Source organism: Ursus maritimus, unplaced genomic scaffold (genome assembly GCF_017311325.1).
Source record: "Ursus maritimus isolate PB19 unplaced genomic scaffold, ASM1731132v1 scaffold_1, whole genome shotgun sequence".
NCBI classification, from domain to species: Eukaryota; Metazoa; Chordata; class Mammalia; order Carnivora; family Ursidae; genus Ursus; species Ursus maritimus.
This window is the reverse complement of record NW_024423343.1, coordinates 9,309,448-9,334,554: the sequence shown is the minus strand read 5'-3', so window position 1 is coordinate 9,334,554 and position 25,107 is coordinate 9,309,448. Positions and strand designations below refer to the sequence as shown.

At 42.5% G+C, this 25,107-nt stretch overlaps 1 protein-coding gene across 4 annotated transcripts; it reads left to right on the top strand.

The window, feature by feature from the left end:
- On the top strand, window positions 1-21,008 carry LOC103662693. 4 transcript variants are annotated; one of them, XM_040639340.1, is made up of 4 exons: window positions 17-361; window positions 6,984-7,226; window positions 8,162-8,248; window positions 13,665-21,008. In XM_040639340.1, exon 4 carries the CDS (start codon window positions 13,688-13,690, stop codon window positions 14,600-14,602), a length of 915 nt encoding a protein of 304 aa, XP_040495274.1. In that variant the 5' UTR covers window positions 17-361; window positions 6,984-7,226; window positions 8,162-8,248; window positions 13,665-13,687; the 3' UTR covers window positions 14,603-21,008. The 4 variants fall into 4 exon arrangements, 3 of the variants coding, with proteins under 3 accessions (XP_040495274.1, XP_008688594.1, XP_040495282.1); XM_008690372.2 differs by lacking the exon at window positions 6,984-7,226 and having other exon boundaries at window positions 19-361; XR_568541.2 differs by lacking the exons at window positions 6,984-7,226; window positions 8,162-8,248; window positions 13,665-21,008 and adding an exon at window positions 6,117-6,625 and having other exon boundaries at window positions 1-361.
- Window positions 21,009-25,107: the final 4,099 nt, after the last annotated feature.

Here is a 25,107-nt window from a genome sequence, read left to right as displayed (position 1 = left end):
GAGGCACTGGCCCTGGGTTCCTCCTCTTCCTTCTTGGACAGACGGGGCTGAGTGTTCTTTCAGGAAGTGGCTACCACAAAAAATCCCCGCTTTCTCTGAGGTCGTGCAGCTCTCTACACTGGGAATCACAGGGTGACACTGGCTGCAGCCAGCACAGAAGGGGCCCTAGGTCTGAAGACTTAGGGGCCTGGGAGAACGTGAAGTGAGACACTTTGCTTGATTCACTTCTGTTAGATGCTGGGTATTGGGAATTCTTTCCAGGATTCTTGGAGAAACTTCTGCTGCTCTTCCACATACTTTTTTCCTGGAAAAAAGAACCCATTTTTCCACTGGCAAGAAAGACCTCCACTGGTAATATAAGGTAAGGAGTTCTCATGTCAGGCTGGGCACCCTGTTTCTCACTTTTATTTCTGCTTGAAATTGATTCTCAGCTCTGCATTTTCAGAAACCTGAGTTTGTCTGATCATGCCCTTCTGGAATTATCCCACTGTGATGGTAAACAATCAATTGGCATTTTGGTTTCATGATGAGAACTATACTTAACCAGAAGGATGGAAATGCTCCAGTTTAAGTGGTCAAGGCACTCTGGTCTCAGTAGGAAAATACTTGTGGGAGAAAAAATGAGGCCCAAAGTTGGATATTAGATGGTCTTAAGGAGCCATTCTGTGTTTCTCCTGGTAGTGTCATCTGCCCCCCCCCACCAGAATGTCAACTTCACTCAAGGAAGGACTTGGTTGTCATGTTCAGTGGGACATCCACAGCATCTAGAATAGTCAGAGGTACTCAACACATACCTAATAAATGGATGACCAGGAGGCTGGATAGCTGGATGAATGTTTCTTACTTTTTAGAGTCACTGTCCCATGAAAAGTTTTCCCTGACTCTTCTAGGAAGATTAGACTCCCTCCTCTGATTTCCATGACACTTTGAATCAAAGCACTTAAATTATAGAATTAAAACTATTTGCTTACACATCTATCTTCCCTAAAAGATTTTGAGCCACAAATGCAGGGATTCTGCCTTACTTTTCCATTTAACTACCTATAGACACTTCACAATACTCTAGCATGTAGCAGAATAAAATAATAATACTGTGGCAATCTCTGAGTATCTCTCAGCTTGTGAGATATGCTTATTAAGTAGAACAGGATATTACATTAATTGAGGCCTCTTTGCTTCTTCAGTGGTGATGCATTATTAACTTCTTACTCTTTGCTTTTCATTGCTTCCAAGGGAACAAGCAACCTTCTATTTTCAGCTATTTCAGTACCTTTCTGTTGAACCTGTAAGTACACTGAATGGTTTCCATAGATTGCATTTCCAGGATCAAATTCATCACCTCCTGATGTTGTACAAAGAGGCATCTTAATCTCACCAGCAAACCATCTCCAAGTGTTAAAATACGATGCATTATTTCTGGGAGAATGACCTAGAAATAGCACATCCCTTTTGGTTATATGGATTCTTACTGCTCTGGTCACACAAACTGAAGTCCTCTGACTGGTCCCCACTCACTTTTGGTTTATCCCTTTTTCACTAACGGTCCTCCGTCTGGACACTGAACTTCCTCCAGTAAGAACACTTGCCTTCTGACCAGGTCACATTTCCTTGGGGTCCAGATAGGGAGTTGCATGATACCATTCTGACAACTCTGAAAGAGCAAATGTCCTTATGTGGCTCCAGTCCTGGATCATCCAGAAACAATATTCAGTGTTTTGAGACAAGACATTTAGGAAGTCAAGACATAGACCAAGTGGCAACCACACATTTAAGATCAGGGCAGGCTGAAAGTCTGAAACAAGGTAGATGCTCAGATTAGGTAACATTGGCAATAACCATGGCAATAACCACAACGTAAGCCTGATTCTTTGGTGGACTCTGTGGGAACATGACCCCATGGGTGTGGATAGTTTAAGTGGCCAAAAGGTGGTGAAAAAGAAGGTAGGAAATTTATAATTTTATTGGAAGTTTCTCTGAGTATTGGAGCAAGTCTCACAAGATCAGAGTGGCATGGATATACATTTGTGGGGTACATACCACTGGGATATGTACATCAACCATTGTCCCCCAATCTCCCACCATGGTTTTTCATGCAAGAAAAAGAACTTCCCCAGATCCTCTTCTTGGGAAAAGGAGAAAAAAATTCACCTTTGTCTAACCCTTTAATATTTCTTGCAGGGCTGGCTTAGTGATCACAAATTCTTTTAGGTTCTGTTGGTCCTGAAAGCTCTTTATCTCTTCTTCCATTCTGAATGACTGCCTTGCTGGAAAAACTATCCTTGGCTGCATATTTTTCTCATTTAGCACCCTGAATATATAATGCCAGTCCTTTCTGGTCTGCCAGGTCTCCATGGATAGGTCTTCTGCCAGTCTTATGTTTCTACCCTTGTAGGTTAAGGACCTCTTGTTCTGATCTGCTTTTAGGATTTTCTCTTTGTCTCTGAGATTTGCAAGCTTTACTATTATATGTCGAGGTGTTGATTTATTTTTATTGCTTTTGAGGGTGGGTTCTCTGTGCCTCCTGGGATTGAGTGCCTGTCTCCTTCCCCAGATTATGTAAGTTCTCTGCTATAATTTGCTCCAATATACTTTCTGCCCCGCCCCCTTTCCTCTTCTTCTGGGACCCCAATTATTCTAATATTGCTTTGCTTTATAGTATTACTTATCTCTTGAATTCTCCCCTCGTGATCCAGTAGTTGTTTATTTTTTTCTCAGCTTCTTTATTCTCCATCATTTTGTCTTCTATATCACTAATTCTCTCTTCTGCCTCATTTATTCAAGGAGTTAGAGCCTACATTTTTATTGCATTTTATTAATAGTCTTTTTTTATTTTGACTTGATTAGATTTTGTTTTTTAAATTTCTCCAGAAAGGGATTCTCTAGTGTCTTCTATGCTTTTTTTAAGCCCAGCTAGCATCTTTATAATCATTATTCTGAACTCTAGTTCCAACATCTTATATCCACATTGATTAGGTTCCTGGCAGTCAGTACTGCCTCTTGTTCTCTTTCTTGGGGGTGAGTTTTTCCATCTTGTCATTCTGTCCAGAGAAGAATAAATGAACAAGAGAACAAAATACTAAAACAGCAACAATGACCCCAGAGAAATAAACACTAAACAAATCAGAAGAGCCTAGAAACAGAAAAAAAAAGAGAGAGAGAGAGAGAGAGAGAGAGAGATTGAATATAATCAGACGGGTGAACAGAGTAGAGCAATGCACTAGATCCTGGGTGCATTTTGGTCTAGTTGTTAGAAAAAACTAGCTCCTAAAATCGTAAAGAAGGAAAAAAAATATACATGGAATTAAATTATATATATATATATATATATGGAATGAAATACAATGAAAGGCTAGAATGTAATTATAAAAATGAAAATTAAAAAAGACTTGCAAAAAGTGGTTGCTTTTCTATTTGTAGAATTGTAGCAATTCTTTTCTTAGACCTCCATTGAGTTCACACATGTTCAGAATGATTGATAGCTCCAGGGACCAGACAAACCTAGGGTCCCCTACTCCTCTACCATCTTCCTCCCTCCAATGAAGTAAGTTTCTTAAGGACAGAGACCATATCTAATTAATCTCTGCAGGCTCAGCATTTAGCACAGTGCCTGACACAATGAATGAATGAGCAAATGTATGAATGGAGAAAATGGGATATGGGCATGAATTTTAAAATTCTGATCATACTTTCTTTTTTTTTTTTTTACCATTCAAAAGTGGCTGAATGATAACACAGCTGAGGTTTTCAACATTAATACTTTTTTGTCACCGATACTTACAATGTAATTTCTATTGAAAAATACAAAATATAGTTACAAATAATGTTTGCCAAATAACATTAATAACGATAATATGCTTCTTATTTGGGAATAAATCTATTAAATAAACAGATAAATATAATGGTCATACTTTAAGACTATCACAAGGAGAAATATTAAAATACCCATTTGCTCTATAAATATGATTCAAAATTCTATGCCCTTTCTAAAAGACAAATATAAATGCTAATGAAAATAACCGAGAACTTTAATAACTTGGTGTAAGTGGACTTTGCTATGGAAAAATACAAGTCTATCCATATGGTAATAGACTCTGCTGTGGTCAGAGGACTTATATCCCTGCCAAAGAAACTTTGTAAATATACAGGATTCTGAAAACTGAGATGAATCAATTATATAATAGTTAAGTAAAAGTTCAAGTTAATAATCAACTGTGTGCTAAGTAAAAATTTACAGAGAAGGCAAAAGTTAAGGCATTCTATGGGTTTTACTTTCAATTATAAATCATACAGTTTTCAGGTAAAGAGAATCGACTTTGCATGATGTATATAATCAAGCATAATATATATTACTCAAAGATACCTACTACAGATACGAATACTTGACAAGCAATGCATATTATATGTGGATTTCAAAACTAAGGGGATTCTTTTTCATCAGTGAAACAAATCACAGCCTGCAAAAAAGGTTTGTAAGAATAGCTATAATTACATTGTACCTTAATTGGGGGAAATAGAATTAAACCTGACAGAACGTTTACAATAATCCCCAATGCTGAGTCAGAGAGAGAAAGCTAAGGAGCTTCATGGAATCTGCTGATTTCAGGATTGCCAAGAATGTACTGATAAAACATTTGGTTGATGGCTAAAGCCAGGTGTGATCTGCAGAGGCAGAAAGGGTGTGTGTTGTTGCTTGGGATGGGCCAACTATTTTAACTGTGCAGAAAGAAAGCCATTGACTATGGTATAGAGGATTTCCTAGCAGCAAAATACACAATTCACTATCTTGGCAGCCATTGCTGATTTATAAGCTTTAATAATGTTAAAGTGATACATAGGGAAATTAATTTTTGAAAAGCTCAATAATTTCAATAATGCAACATTCAAATAGTTTCAGGGAGGCCTGGATGGCTCTCTCTCATTCTCTCTCTCTCTGATAAATAAATAAATAAATAAATAAACAAATAAATAAATATTTTTAAAAAATGAAATAGCTTCAGCATATTTCAAAAGTAAATGCAAAACCAAGAGACCAAAGACAGAATCCTCTCAGATTCTGGGAAATAGTATTGGCAATGAATCACATGCTTAGCAACATACAGATTGCTATTTGCTTTTCGTGGTTTGCAGATATCATATTGACCTTCGGTGTCTGGTGAGATAGGGAGGACAGGAGAAAAATACCATCTGTTTACTGACTGCTAGGCTAGTGTCAGGGGCTCAGGACCACGTCAGCTCCATGACTTCAGAGACTTGGTGTGTTTTGGTTACTGAGGTGTCACCAACTCTTAGATCCATGCTGGTGGGCACACATATGCAGGCTTATCCTGCTATCTGAAAGTACAGTGTTCCCATGGAAGCTTTTTTTTGTTGTTTGTTTATTTGTCAGAGAGACACAGAGTGTGCACAAGCAGTGGGGAGTGGCAGGCAGAGGGAGAAGCAGTGTCCCCACTGAGCAAGGAGCCCAATGCACATCTCAATCTCAGGACCCTGGGATCATGACCTGAGCCAAAGGCAGACACTTAACTGATTGAGCTACCCAGGAGTCCCACTTTTTTTTTTTTTAAGATTTTATTTATTTATAAGAGAGAGAGTGAGCAGGGGGAGGAGCAGAGGGAAAGGAAGAGAGAGAATCTCATGCAGACCCTGCAGTGAGCATGGATCCCAATGAGGGGCTGGATCTCGTGGCCCTGAGATCATGGGCCAAAATCAAGTCGGCTGCTTAACCAACTGAACCACCTAGGCACCCCTCCGCCCATGAAACATTTTGTAAGACAAAATGGCATAAAGCAAAGAAGCAATTACCATTAATTTATATGGAGAAATTTGTGAATATTCCCAGACCCAAAAAATCACCTCCCATAGACTTTTCTGATACCACAGGACATATCCTGCTAATGGATGCACAAAATAAATCGAAGTGAAGCTCATAGACATAGTCAAAACTCTGGCAGCCTGCAGCTGAGATGCTGAGCACGGTCCTGGGGAAGGGGGGGGGCGCTCTCGCTGCTCAGGGTGTGTGCTGCCTCTATAATGGCTTCCTGCGGAACAACTGTGAAACGTTATTGTGGCTTTTTTGCCTTTTTTTGTAAAAACAAAAATCCTCTTTATTTTTTCAGCTAGTGAAAACAGGAACCAATACAGGTCTTTTGCAAACGTGAAGTGGTGAAATATGAACTTTCGAAAACTGGATGATCCCTGTAGCTGAAATTCACCAACAGAGTGAAAACATGTCTATGCATCGAGACGGCTACTTTTGTTCTTAGTTAGTCCATGCCAATGCAGAGAGCTCCATCCAAGCAGAATCGAATGACTCTTATTTTAGCCAGTGCATTGTAATTTCATATAAATCCATTAGTTAAGTTTATATGAAGATTCATGGAAAATGTTTGTTACATGATACTATTACAGTTAGTATTATTGTACAATCTTCTTCTGAAATCCTGGAATGGCTCCTTTGTCTATTTCTATCTGCAGCTATATCTAGGACAGTGAAATGTGTCATTACATTGTGTTCTTTTTGTTATCGATGTTACTGTAATGTTAGATCTCACACACCTACTATTATTTAGATTGTAAAACGGAAAGAGCTTTGTCACTGTTCTTATAAACTACCTTCTTTTCAACACTTCCTCTTTGAATATTTATTTATATTCCAGGTTTGGGGATTTGTTGCACTCTACGCTTGTTCACGGGTAGCCCGGTGTTTCAAAATCTCAAGTAAACGTGCGCGAGCGCATAGTTTTTTAAGACGTGCTTTTACACATTAAGTATTTCAGGAAAGGCCAGGGTTCTATTAAAGCAGGTGGCAGGTCTCTGGATTAATGAGTCCTATGAATACTTAGAAGAACATCTTAGATCACCAGAACCAAGTTGGGGAAGGAAGCTGGAGAACTTCCTTTCTAAATAAAAAGGCAAGTTCAAACCGAAAAAAGTTAGCTGCCTGAAAAAGCACTCAGAAAAACGTGCGATTTTTCTGTCTCCAGAAATCACAGGATACACCTACAGAGGCTTTGTGATTTCATCCAGTTCCCACGTCACCTCTGCGAGCCGTTCCCAGATGATCAACAATCACAGCTAGTATTTACTAAGCTCTTGTTCTTGTTGTCCTGTGACTGGCGCTCAGCAGACACCGGTTTCCTCCCTTCCTTCCTGCCTGCTTTGAGGAGAATAACGGAGGACATCACCAGAGCTTCCCAGACTGCAGTGATTTTTAAAATACCAAAGAAGTAAGGCCCCAGTTAGAGCAGAGGGGAGGACATGTTTAAAGAGAGGAGGGCATGTTTATTGTGGGAGAGGAGAAGGTCTGATCATTCGGGGAGGGTTTTAAGAGCTATTCTGGAAGTATCCACTTCTTCTCTTTGGCCTTCTGCCGGCAGCCACAGAGCATTTGAAATCATTTCTGAGGTTTGTTTTCAGCCGATGGTCCTTTCCACCGGCGGTAAGTCAGATACTGGCCCTGAGCCTGGCCGACACTGCCCGACAGACCGTGAGCACCCGAGAAGGAAAGGCCCTCCTCCCTCTCAGAGATCTTTCCTCCTTCAGAAATTCCCAGGTGGAGGTTCTGGGGAGAGTCTGGATGGACCCACGGGAAGCTCTTCTCAGCTACCTGGAGCTAAGGCGGGAGCTGGGAGCTGCTTTCCCTGCTGGGTCAGTCTGCTCGGGCTGCCGAAACAAAATCCCACGGACGGGGTGGCTTAAAGCACAGAAATGTATTTCCTCACAGTTCTGCAGGCTGGAAGTCCAAGATCGAGGGGCCGGCAGGGTTGGTTTTCTCTGAGGTCTCTCCTTGGCTGGTAGACGATCACCCCCTTGTTGCCTCTTGACACGGTCTTTTCTCTGTGCACACGCATCTCTAGGGTCTGTGTGTGTCTGAATCTCCTTTTCTTACAAGGACGCAAGGTCACCAGGTAGATGAAATTACAGCCCACCCTAATGGCCTCATTCTAACTTCATTACCTTCTTAAAGACTCTGTTTCCAAATACTGTCACATTCTGAAGTTCTGGGGGTTAGGGCTTTGCCATATGAATTTTGGAGAGGACACAATTCAGACCATAACACCTGCTAAGCCTTTTTTTTTTTTTTTAAAGAGTTCAATTCACCTGCACCAGTATGGTCCTGTTAGGAAAAGACTCAACAAACAATAACCAAATGTCATTTCAGAAATCAGAAGAATTGGGTTGGAAGCCAGACTTCACCATTAACCAGCAACACCGAGAGGAAGTGTGGGGAGCCCGTCACAACCTTTAGGTATTGCCCTTTCCTGATGTGGGGCCCCTGGCCCTGGGGTTTAGAGACTGCACCCTGCAAATGGATGGCCTGGTCCAAGCTGCAGTATCACTGTCACCAGCTAATTAACTCTGAATGAGTTCCAGCCTACCTCTAGCTCTCCGTGTTCTTTCGGACAGATGCGAACCTTGGTGCACTGATTGAAGAGGTCGGCTCCCTCCAGAACCGTCTCAGACTGAGCCATCAGCACGAATTATCTACTGTCAAGTTTTGTCCGTGTCATTACCCTCTTCCTATCTCCCTTCCAGACCCTTCCCTCACATTAGCACATATACAATGCTCCGTTGGTTTTCTTCGGAAGTGGGGTGTCTGTTCAGGAAGGGTTGCCCGCAGACGTGAGAGAAGGGGGAGATCCCCCAGCTCGGTGACCCAGGGCTCATGGTGAGGACAAGGTAGGCAGCGCTCCTCCATGAGAGGAATCTGTCTCCCGCGCCCCTGCTGCTGACTAGGATCGGATCGGGGCGCAAGCCGGGGAGGAAGAATGTGCTGCCAGCCATTCATTAGCTCCCTGGAGAAATGGCTCCAAGCACACGTGTCTTGCGGGGCCCCCCATCTTTTCATACCGAGGTGATGGTGAGCAAAGACCATCATCTCCAGATGAGCAAAACCAAGGCCACCTGTTCAGAGTTTTCTGGAGCAAGGGAGTCAGCCGCCGTCCCGCGTGCCTCAGCAGAGCCCCGGAGGTGGGCAGAGGAGGGAAGAGCTTCGGGTGGAAACGGGGAGGCTTCAGGCGTGCCCTGATGGGAGCCGGGGGCCTGGGGAAGCTGAAGGTGGGCTAACTCGAAGTGGGGTGTCTATGTGACTGGCTGGGGGGACACATTTGGCTCTCTCTGGTTGGTCCTAAGTTGGAAGGAGGGACAAAAATTAGAAAAGCTGCCAATCATTAATCAAGTCCTGGCTGTTGGGGCCAGTTGTTGCAGAGGTGGTCATCTGGCTGCGTGGGCGGTCACAGGAGACGTCGGTTACTATGGATGAGGGCTTGGTTTCCTGGCAGGTTGCTGCAGGTTGTGGATCAGAGTTTAATTTTTATTTATGGGTTGTCCAAATGTGTTTGTATATTCAGTTTCCTACCAAGGGTAGCATGTTGCCCTCAGGGGTTTGCCCTAAGCTGGGCTCTTAGGAAGGATGAGACCCCTTGCTTCACCGATTTTGTTAGGCGCCCATCCCGCCCTCCCCACGCAGCTGCTTCCAGCAGGGTTTTTGTAGGGAGTGGCGGTGGCTGGTTCTGATTTCATCAGGGCTGTTGTGGAACAAATGTGATTCTTAGCTCCAGGGTTTTATTTCAGAGCTGAAGCCAAAGGAACATTTTGGGCTGGAGGCAAACAGGTATTTCCATTTTAGAATTTCCAAAGAAAAAGGCTCTAGGAATGAACCGTAAGTGGGAGTAATATGTATAGAAGGGGACTTCTTATATGGCTTTTGTTGCCATGAGTTCTTGATAAGCAAATATACCTCTGAGAAGGAATATGAATTTGAAGACTGGGAGATTCTGTCTGGCTGCGTGATCCTGAGTAAATTACTCATCTTTCTGAGTTCTCATAAATAAATTAAAGGCGATAAAACTTGCCCTCATTGATTTTGCAGATTTGCAACCCTCCCGGAGACTTTAGGTCTGCAAGAAGAATTCTAAGCCACTTGCTATGATAGTAGTGTCTTCGCTGTGTGCCTTTGTCCCCTGCCAGGCTGCCTGCTCTGCAGAGCTCCTATCAGACACCACTGTGCAGGTCGGGTGGGCGTCTCAGGTGGCCTCTTAAACCGTGGCATGTGCTGCTCCTCGTTTTAGTCATGCAAGACTCCTTATTGCCTGCGAAGTGAATTTTAACCCTTGGAATGGAATCAAGGCCCTTGAAATCTGGTCCTGGACTTTGTCTGTTCTTGGTCCTCTGAATAAGCCCTCAGTCCACCGAACTGGATCTGCTCATTGCCCCCTGAACCTCCCAGGTTTTGCCCCACCTGGGCTCTTGCCATTTTCTGTTGCCTCCAATTTCCACCTCTCCTCGTCTCTACCCACCTCACCCTTGACCCGCTTTGCTCTCGTTTTCAACCTTGAAAGCTGGATTTGAGTCTCAGCTCTTCCAAGAAGCTTTCTCCCACTGACTCTGCGACCCTTTCTATTCTGAACGCTCCCCCAACCCTGCCAGAGACACCCAACTTTCTTACTCGTTTGTCAGATAAGTAAAACTATACACGATGTTTCTGGTTATTATTACCTAGTTATATCGTATTCTGCTTCTTCCACTGGGCAAGAGGCTTCTGAGTGTCAGCACCTGTGTTTTACCGCCAGGTAACCTCACCGTTTCCGATATGCATGGTGTGTTTCAACGTGTAGTGAGGATTGGTGGGGAAGAACGTCTCGACAATGTATTGCATCGATCAGTGGGTTAAACATATTAGAAAGCTACAGAAACTAGTTTTTGCCTGGTCTCAACAATAAACAGTTTCCTGAAACCATATTAGATCTGGAGGGAGAGGGGTTTTTTACAGCTGTAAGTACAGTAATTTGGGGGCAGAAAAGAAGCTTGTAAATTTTTTTTTCAAAGGAAGCACAATGAGAGTCACTCACTCTGTGTAGAGTTTCAAGTCTTAGAACACAGCGAGGCCAAGGCCGCTCATTGCTGCTGGGGATGTGCTGTCAAAGAACCAGACAGGAGTGTAGGGGCTGGTGCGGGGTGGGAGGCATGCAGGTGTAGGGAAGCCCTGCTGAGCAGAAATGAGGAATCCAGCAGGGAAGCTACAAGCATGACTGGGATTCTGGGAAGAATGGGAGATGGGGAGCAAGACTGAATAATGGGGGGGCATCGCCCATCAGCTAGGTCAAACCCAGCACCAGGGAGCTTGGGAGTGGCATTGTTGGGAGGCCCAGGCAGACAGGGAGGCCGTCACCATTGTGGAGCCTGGCAGCAGTGACCCCCTAATTCTGGGACTCAGAGGCTGGGTTTTAGGTCCTGAGAGGGGGCCTAGCAGGACAAGGCAGGCCCTGTCCTAGAGAGCTGGCAGTTCTATTTAAGGCTCAGCCATGGGGAATAAGATGAGGACATTCCAGATCGAGGGCAGGGCCAATCTTGTCTCAAAAATAAGGAAAAAGTCCAGATACTCCTGGCCCAAGTTAAAATTTAGCTCTTGAGGATGTGAGTGAGGATGACTTTGTAGATAGAAAAGACGTGGAGTTTGCAATCCTGCATGGCTGTGACGTCAGGAACCAAGGACCAGAGAAGCAAAGTGACTTTAGTACCCACAGTCACACTCCTCACTGGCGCCAGGGCTAGGCTTAAAGCCCGGATCTTGTGACTCCCCAGGCTGGGCAGAGTTCTAATTTACCAGGGTCTGTTTGCCATCTTCCCTGGGGCCCTCACTGCCTATATTGGGTGCCTCGAGGACAGTTACAGGAGTGTGCTCTGGGAACGAGGGATGAGGAGACATTTCATGTGGGCAGATAATGCATTTTTCTGTTGATTATTGAAGAGTTCTGGTATAAGATTTTGACCAAAAAATCTGCAGCTAAAAGAAAACGTGATGATGAGTTTGACAATGACAAGGACCATTCCCATTTCTATTCCTCTCTGGGGTCTGGAGAGTACAGAAATAAGGGCCTGGAGTTTGACTGCATGACAATGACACAAGAATCCTTCTGAATAGGAGAAATTCTGCACAAAAGGTGACAACACAATATTCAGAGGAGAACAGATGCCTTGGGCAAGGGATTTCATAAGGAGCTGTGGTATCTCGGATTCTCAGCAAGTTGCGGTAGCGGTCTCCACGACGACACACTCTTTAGGAAATCCCTAGAATATTCTGTGCCTCTTCAGGGTCCACTTCATATACTTTCAACGCTAGGGGCCGACAGGAACAGAAGGAAACCCATTTAAGCTAGCTCAAGTAATAGAGGGTTGTGTTATAATTTTAGAACCTGAGGACAGAACATGCAGAGCATCTCAGGGAATCAGAAATTCAGGAGTCCGGGCTGTTCTCTCTCCATCTTGCAAGGGCTTTTGGAACTTTGCAGAGACTTTGTGGTTCCCTCTGCTTCTCTCTTACCTCTCTCGGTCACTTTCTTCTACTCGTCTATGCGCCAACATGACTGACAGGCCAATCACATGACATCACACTTGGACTCCATTGTCTGTGAGAATTCTTCAGTCAGATTTTTAAGAGGCAGACACTGGATTCAGCACAGGGTCCAGAATAATTCTCAATGAGTCAGATGTCTACCCCTAGTTCCAGTCAACTCTGATCTAGGAGGCGGTGCGAAAGGCGGTGAGGAAGTGAGTAAAGCCATAGTGGGGAAGCAAAGGTTGGCATTTCTACAGTAGACTTTCAGAGACAGTGATCCTGAAATTTGGGGGATCCCCAGGCTGCGGCATGGTGTGCCATTCACTGCTGTACATGCTTGAGAAGATCTTATGAGGCTACTACCATTTCAGGGGTCACAGTCCCTCAGTAATCCTAAGATCCCAACACCTTCTTGGGCATGCAGTCTTCCAGCTTAACAACAGAAAAGGTATTTCTATAAATGGGGTCCAGTTGACATTGGGGGATCAATGACATTGACCAAAGCAGAACTCAGAGCATGCATTTATTTGACCTTGAATTTGACATGAACGTCCTTGTAGTAGTTGAGAGAGTGGGCTCTGAAGTTGTACTCTGCAATTCACATCCTGGCCTCTCTACACAATAACCATATGGCCCTGAGTGGGTTATTTAGCCTCTTTAAGTCTGTTTCTCCATTTGTGAAAAGTGCATAATAAAACCACTTGGTGGAAAATAAAACATACCCCAGGGTTGGTGAGGAATATGTTCTAAAAACAGTTTTGATCCCTAGAAAGTACTGGGTAAATGTCACCCATGACTGCTGTCATTTTGTTAATATCCCTGTCATGTCTTATGGACCCAGATGAATTCAGGACTCGGCACCAGTGGCTTCCCCCATATTCCTTACAGTTCTTGTCCCAACTTCTTTCCCAGACCTTTGCATGCGCTAAGTGTTGACAAGTGCTTGGTGGTTCATCAGCTGAGCTTTACAATGTTGTGCTTTGTGGCTCCAAATTGAAAAAGTTCTCACAATCAAAGACGGAAAAGGATGCACGAAGAATAAAACCTTGACCTGATTTTGAGCGATTTGCTGACTCCTGAGAGTACATCTTTCAAACTTTCCTTTTGGAGGGTTTGAATATGTGCCCCTCTCTTGAAATAAAGCGAAGACCCCAGATGATTTCTCCAGTTTTTTGATCCATGTCAATGCTATCTAAAGTTTTTGTCCTCTATACAGAAAACTGTGTAACATATTCCTTGAGATTTATGCAAGATCACAGAGCTGGAAAACCACACCAGAAGCACCAGGTCTTTAAGACCCACTCTGTCTTGTTCTTTAATCCTGCAGGAGCCAAGTTGCCCTGAAAGAGCATGAACTTCTCTTCTGAGCACTGCAACATCTCAGATTGGCTGAGGCTGGAAGCAACAGTGAAGGCCTCTGTGTACACCGTTACCTTCTTCTTTGCCACGTTTGTCACTGTCGTCATCATCACGATAGTGTCACAGAATTCGAAGCTGAAGAAAGAGGTCCGGTACATCCTCCTGTGCCACCACCTGCTGTGCATCTCCTCCTACTGCGGCCTGGGGGTGGTTTTCCAAGGGATGCGGGCTCTGCTGGCCAACAGTCCTGTGCTGATGTGCTGGGTGGTATTTGGGGTCCAGCTAAGTGTGGGAGAAGGGATCCTCTTCACCCTGGCCTTGATGGCTGTCAACACTTACCTGGCCATTTGCTGGCCTTTGAAATCTCTGTCCTTTGTAGATTCAGTTAAGTATAGGATTCTGGCTGGGTCTTGGACAATCATTATATTCAAGAATGTTTGCTTGTTTCTCATAGAGGGTACTAACCCCACTCAGGGTACTGTTTTTAAATCTGAACCCCTTTGCCCTGTGATTTTGAATGGCTCTGCTGCCAGAGCTATTGGCATGGTTTTCCTTTTCCTTCTTCTGTCCATCATTCTTGTAAGTTACTCTCTGATCTACCAAGAGGGGAAACGGGCTGGCCATTTTAATAGATCAAATATCAAAGCAAGGAAAACAGTCCTTATTCATTTAGTGCAGATGGGTTTACATGTAATACCAACCCTGATATTCATAGGTTTGGGAAAGATGTGTGGGGTGTTTTTCTTTGCTTTAAATCTGGTGCTTTTTGGAGTCTTTGCATTTGCCCAGTGTTTTAACCCTCTGATCTATGGGCTCTGGAATAGAGAGCTGCAGAGCAGAATGTACCGTGGGGTGGCCTGTTGGCTGTGGTGTGGTCCCGTGACGAACAACAGAGAGCCAGTTTAACTAGAAACGCAGCCATTTTGAATCAGTAACTCTACCCCTACTGGATCATCCGCTAGGCTTGAGGACTTGCCTTTTACTCAACCTAAAACTGGTGCCTTGGTTTGATGTTGAAAGCTGTACGAACAAGTCAGAATTGTTCATCTGGCTTGCAAACTTCGCTGCTATGTACACTGAATTGGTCTCTGTGAAATCTGTTTTATGTCTCTAATTCTAAACCCAGATCAACATTTTTAGCAGCATGTCCTACTGTGTCTCAGTAATGAGGCAGTTTTTGAGAATGCACTTATTTTAAAAAACTGAGAAACAGTCCCTGGTTGATATGAAGAGAAGAAGTTTGGCTGTTCCTCTTATATTAATTAGGCATAGGCTTGGCTACATGTAATAACAAAACAGAAAAAAATAACAGTGATTTCTTAAAGTTTGAGATTGCTTTTTTTTTCTGATGTAAAATAAGTCTGGAGGTAAACAATCCAGTCCTATACAGCAGCTCTGTAGGCCACAGGTTCATTCTCTTCTATTCTGCCATGATTACTATACTACCTCACGATCCAAGATGGCTGTTAGTGCTCCTGTCATCACATTCATACTCCAGCCAACAAGAAGGAGGAAAGGGCAAAGGAGGGTTTATACCCTCCTTCTAAAGACACTTTTCAGAAATTACACAAAACACTTTTTCTTATATTTAACTGGCCAAAACTTAGTCATATGACTATACCTGGCTTTAAGGGAGAGTGGGAATAAATTTTAGCTGGGTAGTAGTGTCCCCAGCTAAAAATTGGAGTTCTTGAAACTAAGAAAGGAAGGAAGAATGGATATTAGGAGGCAAACATTTCAGAGGCCATTTTCCTCTCAACCAAAAAAAGTATAAAGAAAGACAATGGATGAGTTATAATCACAAAAATATACTCTGCCTCTTTCAATGTGATACCTGGAGTTAACTTTTCAAGATCCCAGAACACTTTAATTGTATTATGTTAACAGTCCTCAAGGAGAATGGCTTCAAGAAGAACATTGAACTGGTTGAAACATGGGAATTAACTCATGATTTAAATCTAAGCCATTTTCAGGCAGTAGTACAAAATAAAGTCTTTCATAGGAATTTACATATGAGATTTCTCTAGATGAAACATCCATTTCTAAGGAAGTCAGGATTCAGTTCTAGAAACAGGAATCATCTCTCTGGGTACTTTAGACACATGGGATATCATATGGAACTTAGATGCTTACACAGACACCAGCAGGGCTGGAGGAGTGGAAATCAGGAGCCACCACTTGTTGGTGTCAAGATCCCATGCCGCTGGGAACTGGTGGTCCAGCAGCTGCTCCCACCATTGCCCCCTCTCCCCCACCCATACCTCAGGCCCCTCTCAATGTAGTAAATTGCAAAAGAAAGAACAACTGGAAGAGGGCCTCCACTTCCTTCCATCTTCCAAATCTCAAGTGATTACCTCTCACTGGTGGAACCTATCTGGCATCCAGACCCTAAGAGCAGAGGAGTCTGGGAAATGTAGTTCCTAGTTTCACAGGAACAAGAAGTTATCCTAAAATGGGGGTGAAATGAGGATTGAAAGAGCCAATCCATGGGATCCACCATTTTGACATTTGGTTTATTTACAGGTGATAACAACAACAGAAGCAAAATAGTTGCTCAACACATGAGCAACTATTATGCTCCTGACACTATGCAAGCCATTTTATATACACAAAAACAAATCCTCACAACAGGTATATAATGTATGTATTATTACAAATTATTACATTTGTATTATTACAAATGAGAAAAGCTGAGGCTTAGAAAGGCCTTACAGGAGCTTAGGACGACAGGACCTTCCCTTTCAGATTTTCCATCTACATGACTTGCCTGAGGTGATCATTTTATCACACTTGAGAGCTGGACCAATTCCTTAGGAAATCTGAGCTTCAGTTTTCCACTTTGCTTTCAGTGTGGACACCTGCCTTGTGGAAAAGAGCCTCTTTTTCACCCATTGCTTTGATTACACTCTCCCTTCCTTAGCTCCCCCCGCCACCTTGTTTTCAGATCCTAGTGGCTTCTGCATCATGTCTAGACTCCATTTTGGCTCTAAGTCCTTCTTGCCTCTTCTCTGGGTGTTCAGTGTGTCTTCTCTCTTCCTGCATCCTCAACTCTGAGATTTCCAAGCATGACCTTCCCTTCTGCAATATGCAAGTCTCTCCAGGGCAGGAGAGTCTGCCAGGGCTGATTACCTTCGTGTCCTGGCACTCGACACATTGCCTGTAGATGGCCGGCACTCTACAAATGATGTAATGGACTCACTGGTCAGTAAGACATGCCCTTTTTACAAATTCCCTCCCCACAAAACCCAAGCTGTCTCTTTGTTTTTGTTAAAATATAAAATAATCTGAGAGCCAAGAGCGGAATAAAAGCTCAAAACATCTACCAAAGTTAACTCAATTATAAGCCCTAGATCTAAAATACACAATTCAATTTATCCTTAAAGCTTTTCTTTTTTTTCCCTTTTTTTTTTTGAGAGGGGGTGTTAATTTTTTTTTTATTGAAGTACAGTGAACATACGATGTTACATTATTTTTAGGTGTACGATATGTTGATTTGACAATTTTATGCTCACCGCAATAAGTATAGTTACCATCTGTCACCATACAACAATATTAAAATATTATTGACTATATTCCCTATGCTGTACTTTTCATCTCTGTGTCTTATCTATTTTATAACTGGAAGTTTGTACCGCTGAATCCCCTTCATCGCTTTCTCTCATCCCCCTACCAACTTCCCCTGTGGCAACCCTCAGTTCGTTCTCTGTATTTAAGAGTCTATTTGTTTTGTTTGTTGGTGTGCTTATTTGTTTCGTTTTTTAGATTCCACATATAAATGAAATCATATTAATCTTAAAACCTTTAAAACTATTTTCTTATGTAAAAAGGTGACTTTTACTTATAATATTGATTGTTAGAATGGTAGTTTTATACCTTCAAGTGCAAATTGTTATTTTTAAAATTAAAACAACTTTTGAATTGGGAATATACAATATAAAATTCAAAAGGTTAAAAATGATACTTAGTAAAAGGTAAGTCCTTCTCCCACTTTTTCCAGGTCCACTGTACTTATCTAAGAGTCAACAACTGTTACTAGCTTCCTGTGTTCTCCTTAAGAGATGATCTACAAAGAGCAAATTATTAAATATTTATAAGGTCATTTTGGTCTCGATATCCTGGTATTGGATTGGAAAGTTGTCTAAATTGGCATTTAGAATGTTTGTTGATATCATAAATGACATCAGCAATAATCATTCTTATGATGTGTAAATCCTTTGTACCCTTAGAGAAACTTAAACTTGGGCAAGATGTGGAAGGGAGAGAGGAAGTGGTGGCTAAAATCACTTGTAATTTGTTGACGGTTCTTATAAAGTATTTCTTTTGTCTGTAGAAATGGTGCAATGATATTGAAGTCAGAAAGGGTACAGGTTTGGGGGAAATGTTCAGAGAATACACACTTTGCAAATAGCTCTGAAAATATGTTACTTAAGGAAAAAATGTGAATTATCTCAAGATTCCTAAGTTCTTATGAACATTGTATTTTACCATAACAGCAACCAAATTATTACTGCACGAAACTATTTCTGGCTTATCCATAGATATGCCATATAAACATATATTGGCTAAGTAAGAATGAACTTGGGCAAAGTCCCTAAAAGCAAGAACAGAAAAGTCGTTCATAATACTCATCATAAGAAAATGTTGAAAGAACTGGTGATGGGTAGTAAGGAGGGCACGTATTGCATGGTGCACTGGGTGTTATACGCAACTAATGAATCATCGAACTTTACATCGGAAACCGGGGATGTACTGTATGGTGACTAACATAATATAATAAAAAAACATTAAAATTAAAAAAAAGAAAAGAAAATGTTGAAAGAATCCAGGCCATTGTTCAGAAGAAGTTGAAGACTGTAAAATCAGCCACATTCATGAATTTTAAGCATATTTTTTTTCTTTGAGAAGATCAAGGGCTATGGCTGGAACAAGCAAAGAAACATAAGCAATGGGGAGAAAACCACACATTTACCCCTGATGGAAGAGGGGAAAGGATGCCAGAGGGTTCTTAAGAGCCACAAGGAATTGTAGAATGATCTGACCCTGGGGTTGTTGGAAAAGACCTGTCTCTAAAGGCTTCTTGCCAAAGGAGAGTGGCCAACTGCAAAAAGAGGAAGGTACCACTGGCTACAGAGGATGAAGATGGAATGAGGAGCACCTGGTCAGAGACAAGGATCGCCCAAGGGCCCAGAAGGGGTAACTTTGATTGAGGACTCCACAAAGTGCAATTGAAGAGAAAGTATTATCACCGGGAGACTGCCCCACCCAGAAGATGCAGACATCATCCCGTATCTGCCTTCGATAAGGATGGTCTCCTTGCCCCTTGTATCTCCTCCCGCTTCTACCTCTGCTAACCCTGCAGGAGTCACAGGCCACCTGGGGGCTTGGGAGAAGCTGACTAGAAACCTTAATTCTGCCTTGAAAGGTAGCAAAACACATCCACACGTTCCAGGGATTAGGCCATCTTTGTGGGAGTAGTGGGTGTTGTTCTGCCTACCACATTTGCTAAAATGAGATTGTTCTTTGGAACTCAAAAAGACCAATGGACTTTTTATTATTTATGAATGACCAAACAAAATGCTAATCCAAACCACAGTGAAATCACACCTCACACCCATTTGGATGGCTACTATCAAAAAACACAGAAAATAACAAATGTTTGCAAGGGTGTAGAGACATCCGAACCCTTGGGCACTGTTAATGATTGTTAAATGGTGCAACCACAACAGAAAACAGAATGAAGTTTCCTCAAAAAATTACAAATGGAGCCACTGGACTGACCCAGCAATTCCACTGGATCCCATACTTTTGAAAGCAGAGTCAAGAAAAGATGTTTGCAGAGCCATGGACATAGCACTATTCACAATAGCCAACAGGTGGGAGCAATCCAAATGCCCGCTGATGGATGAATGATAAGCAAAATGTCATCTATACATATGTTGGAATAGCATTCAGCCTTTAAAAGAAGGAAATCCCATCGTACACTACAACATGAATGAACCTTGAGGACATTGTGCTAAGTGAAATAAGCCAGTCGCAAAAAGACAAATGTTCTTTGATTCTACTTATATGATGTATCTAAATTAGTCAAATTCACAGCAACAGAGAGTTAAGTGGTGACTAATGGGGGTGGGGAGCTGGGGCTGGGAAAAGGGGGAAAATGGGAGTTGTTTAATAGGTATAAAGTTTGAAATGAACTTTTTTTTTTCAGATGAAAAAGTTCTGGAGATCTGTTTTACAGCAATGTGAATATACTTGATGCTATTAAACTGTACCCTTAAAAATGGTTCAGATGGTAAATTTAATGTTATGTGTTTTTAAACTATAATCAGAGAAAAAAGTGACAGACATTTCTAACTATGACATATACACAATATCTAAGGCTCTGTGTGTGTGTGTGTGTGTAAAGAAATTTATATTTCTCTCTATATACATGTATGGTTACAGGACCATTCTTGGGCAATTGAGTCTGGCGTTTCTCAATGAGTTAAGTTTAGATTGAGCCTGGTGGTATCATTATACCTATAGATTATGTTGCATTAATGCTTTTTAAAATTCAGAAATATTGCTCAATCATTTGTACTATTGACTGAACGTTTGTGTCTCCTTAAATTCCTATGTTGAAACCTAACAACCAATGTGTGGTATTTGGAGGTGGGGCCTTGGCAGGTGCTTAGGTCACGAGCGTGGAGCCCTCATGAACAGAATTAGCCCTTATAAAAGAGACCCCAGGGAGCACCCTTGCCACTTCTGCCATATGAAGGCATAACAAAAAGACTGTGACCTAGAAAAGGGCCCTCACCCAACCATGCTGGCACCCTGATTTCAGATTTCCAGCCACCAGATCTGTGAGCAGTAAATTTCTGTTGTTCAGAAGCTTCCCAGCCTGTGCTATCTTGTTCCAGCAGCCTGAACAGAGTACGACACCTGGCCTCAAAAAGTCACACAGCACAACCTCTGCAACATTCCCTGTGTTAGCATCGAGCACCTAGTCTAGTCACTTGCAAGGGAAGGGAATTAGACTCCAACTTTTGGAAGTGACAATGTCAATGAGTTTGTAGATATATTTAAAAACCACCATGCCATGTGATTGGTTTTGCCAATGAAAAGTAAAACATGTCACTTCCGGAGGAAAACCTTTAAGAGCTGAGATGTGATTTCCCACATTCTTGTCCCTTGCCAATATTGAGGGGACGTGTGTTTATATGAACGAGTAAACCTGAGTCATTGCAGGGGGGACAGCTGCTCTAGAAAATAGCCCTGACCTTCAGGGGACCTTACATGAGTGATAAATAAACCTTTGTTGTTTTGCGCCACTGAGATTTTATTGTATTTATTTTATTTATTTTATTTTCGGGGGTTTCTTTTTTTAAATTTAAATTCAATTAATTAACATATAGTGTATTATTAGTTTCAGAGGTAGAGGTCAGTGATTCATCAGTCTTATATAAGACCCAGTGCTCATTACATCACGTGCCCTCCTTAATGTCCATCACCCAGTTACCCCATCCCCCCACCCCGGTTTGCTTCCTCTCCAGCAACCCTCAGTTTGTTTCCTATGATTAAGAATCTCTTATGGTTTGTCTCCCTTTCTGATTTCATCTTGTTTTATTTTTCCTGGGCTTGTTTCTTTAAGTAACCAGAATCATGCTGTATGTATTGTTCTTTGATGTGTTTGTTGGTGTTCTCGGTCTAGCACACTCCTTTTATCCATTATGTATTCTACAGAATTAATGTCACTATTTGGTTTCATTCTGCTGTGATAATTATGCCCACTTTGTGCATAAACTTGAGCACGGGGGCTGGAATTTAAGGGGAAGAGTGTCAGTTTGAGTCCTTGTCGATCTGAGGTGAAAGTGTGTTGACTAGGCATTGAGCAGGTGGCAGGTAGTGCATGCTGACTCGGGCAGGAGGGCGGCTAGACTATGTATTTGGGACCTACAGGCTAATGGCATTGTGTGTGGGGGGGAACGTGGCTGGTTTTGCTCCTGGTCATGAATTCCTTTAATTTTTGTTTTTCTGGGAAACTCTATCCCTCCTTCTATTCCGAAAGAAAGCCTTGCCGTATGGAGTATTCTTGGCTGCAGATTTTTTCCTTTTAGCACTGACTATACCACGCCCCTCTCTTCTAGCCTGCAAAGTTTCTGCTGAAAAACCCACTGATAGCCTGATGGGGTTTCTCTTGTATGTAACTGCTTTCCTTTCTCCTGTTGCTTTTAAAATTCTCTCTTCATCACTACTTTTGGCCATCTGGTTTACTTTGTGTCTTGGTGTAGACCTCTTTGGGTTGGTTTTGTTGGGGGCTCTCTGTGCCTTCTGGATCTGGATTTCTGTTTCCTTCCCCAGATTCAGTAAGTTTTCACCTATTATTTCTTCAAATAAATCTTCTGCTCCCTTTTCTCCCTCTTCTTCTGGGATCCCTATCGTGTGACTGTTATGCTTGACAGTGTCGCTGAGTTCCCTAGGTCTATTCTCAGTTTCTGTACCCCCCCCCCTTATCTGCTCAGCTTGATTACTTTCCATGACTCTGTCCTCCAGGTTGCTGATCTGTTCTTCTACTTCCTCTTGTTTGCTACTTCTTCCAGGTGGTCTATGCTTAATTTCATTTAGTGAGTTCATTATCTCTAATGTGTTCTTTTTTAAAGTCTCCTGTCTCTTTGTGGAGGGTCTCATGGAGGTCCTGCACTCCTTTCTCAATTCTAACAAATGTCTTTATGAGCATTACTTTAGATTCACTATCAGATATTACTTATCTTCATTGTATTTAGGTCTCTTGTTATGATCTTGTTCTGTTCTTTCCTTTGGGGCATATTCCTCTGTCTCCTCATTTTGTCTATTGCTGTGTCTGTTTATACGTGTTAGGAAAGTCAGCTACGTCTCCCGCACTTGAAAGTAGTGGCTTTATTAAGTCCTGTAGTGCCCCACAGTGCAATGTCTTCTTTTCACCAGAAGATTGTGCTTCAGGGGTGTCTCCTGTGTGTGTTGCTGCAGGGGTGTCCTACTGTTGTGGTGGAGCTGTGTTTGCCTTCTGTCCAGCCTGTGATGGTTCTCTGCCCCTTGTGGCCAGTCTGGGGCTGCCCTGGGCTTGAGCTGAGTCAGACCAGGTGTTCGCTAGAGAGGAAGTAGCACCGACCTGCAGGCACCTCCCTGTGTTGTCCCCTGAGAAACTTCTGTGGGTGGGCGGGGCCTACAATCAGACGAGTTGCCTGCCCCCAGTCCACTGCTGAGGTTACAGTCAGACTGGTGTGTGGTTATCTTCCCCTCTTCCTGGAGCAGGACTCACTTTGGAGTGCTGTTGGCCCTTGTCTGGGCTGCTTGCACACTGCCAGGCTTGTGGTGCTGCTTGATGGCATCTTGCCCAGAGCGTTTCAGAGTGCGTGGATCTGCTTTGCTGTGGCCTCTTGACTACCTCCGGCTGCAGAGACTGTTTTGTGAGTCTTCGGGTCACTCTGGGCTATTTATGCCAATGTGGGTGTTTTTTGGTGGCCACACCACACGAGGTGAGCCCAGGGTCCTCTTACTCTGCCATTGTTCCTAGCAGCCTCTGAGTCACTGAGGTTTTAGAGTTACTGCATCATAACCCAGTCTATCCTGACCAATGTTCCCCAGCATCCAAATTTGCAAAATAGATTGTTTGTTTCAGGACAATCCCGGAGATTACAGTGTATGATTCAAAAGGATAGACTGCATTACCAGTGCTCCCGACAGTATAGAACAGGGGCTGGCAAACTATGGCCCACGGACCAAATCTGGCCCACAGTCTGCTACTGCATAACCTGTAAATAAGAATGGTTCTTATATTTTTATATTATTCTCAATGGGGAAAAGCTGGAAGCCTTTCCCTTAAGATCAGGAACACGACAAGGATGCCCACTCTCGCCACTATTATTCAACATAGTACTAGAAGTCCTTGCAACAGCAATCAGACAACAAAAAGGGATCAAAGGTATTCAAATCGGCAAAGAAGAAGTCAAAATGTCTCTCTTCGCAGGTGACATGATACTCTATATGGAAAACCCAAAAGAAGCCACTCCCAAACTATTAGAAGTTATAGAGCAATTCAGTAACGTGGCGGGATACAAAATCAATGCTCAGAAATCAGTTGCATTTCTGTACACGAATAACGAGAACGAAGAAAGAGAAATTAGGGAATCCATCCCATTTACAATAGCACCAAAAACCATACGTTACCTTGGAATTAACTTAACCAGAGACATAAAGGACCTTTATTCTAGAAACTATAAATCACTCTTAAAAGACATTGAGGAAGACATAAAAAGATGGAAAGATATTCCATGCTCATGAATCGCAAGAATTAACATAGTTAAAATGTCCATGCTACCCAGAGCAATCTACACTTTCAATGCTATCCCGATCAAAATACCGAGGACATTTTTCAAAGAACTGGAACAAATAGTCCTTAAATTTGTATGGAAACAGAAAAGGCCCCGAATCTCCAAGGAACTGTTGAAAAGGAAAAACAAAGCTGGGGGCATCACAATGCCGGATTTCGAGCTGTACTACAAAGCTGTGATCACAAAGACAGCATGGTACTGGCACAAAAACAGACACATAGACCAATGGAACAGAATAGAGAGCCCAGAAATGGACCCTCGGCTCTTTGGGCAACTAATATTTGATAAAGCAGGAAAAAACATCCGGTGGGAAAAAGACAGTCTCTTCAATAAATGGTGCTGGGAAAATTGGACAGCTACATGCAAGAGAATGAAACTTGACCACTATCTCACACCATACACAAAAATAAACTCCAAATGGATGAAAGACCTCGATGTGAGACAGGAATCCATCAAAATTCTAGAGGAGAACATAGGCAGCAACCTCTACGACATCGGCCAAAGCAACCTTTTTCATGACACATCCCCAAAGGCAAGAGAAACAAAAGATAAAATGAATTTATGGGACTTCATCAAGATTAAAAGTTTCTGCACAGCCAAGGAAACAGTCAGAAAAACTAAGAGGCAGCCCACGGAATGGGAGAATATATTTGCAAATGACACTACAGATAAAGGACTGGTATCCAAGATCTACAAAGAACTTCTCAAACTCAATACACGAGAAACAAATAAACAAATCAAAAAATGGGCAGAAGATATGAACAGACACTTTTCCAATGAAGACATACAAATGGCTAACAGACACATGAAAAAATGTTCAAAATCATTAGCCATCAAGGAAATTCAAATCAAAACCACACTGAGATACCACCTTACGCCAGTTAGAATGGCAAAAATAGACAAGGCAAGAAACAACAATTGTTGGAGAGGATGTGGAGAAAGGGGATCCCTCCTACATTGTTGGTGGGAATGCAAGTTGGTACAGCCACTCTGGAAAACAGTGTGGAGGTCCCTTAAAAAGTTAAAAATTGAGCTACCCTATGATCCAGCCATTGCACT

Bases quoted from the DNA above. Each gene is read 5' to 3' on its own strand.
- LOC103662693 (XM_040639340.1), top strand. From the start codon at position 13,688: ATGAACTTCTCTTCTGAGCACTGCAACATCTCAGATTGGCTGAGGCTG.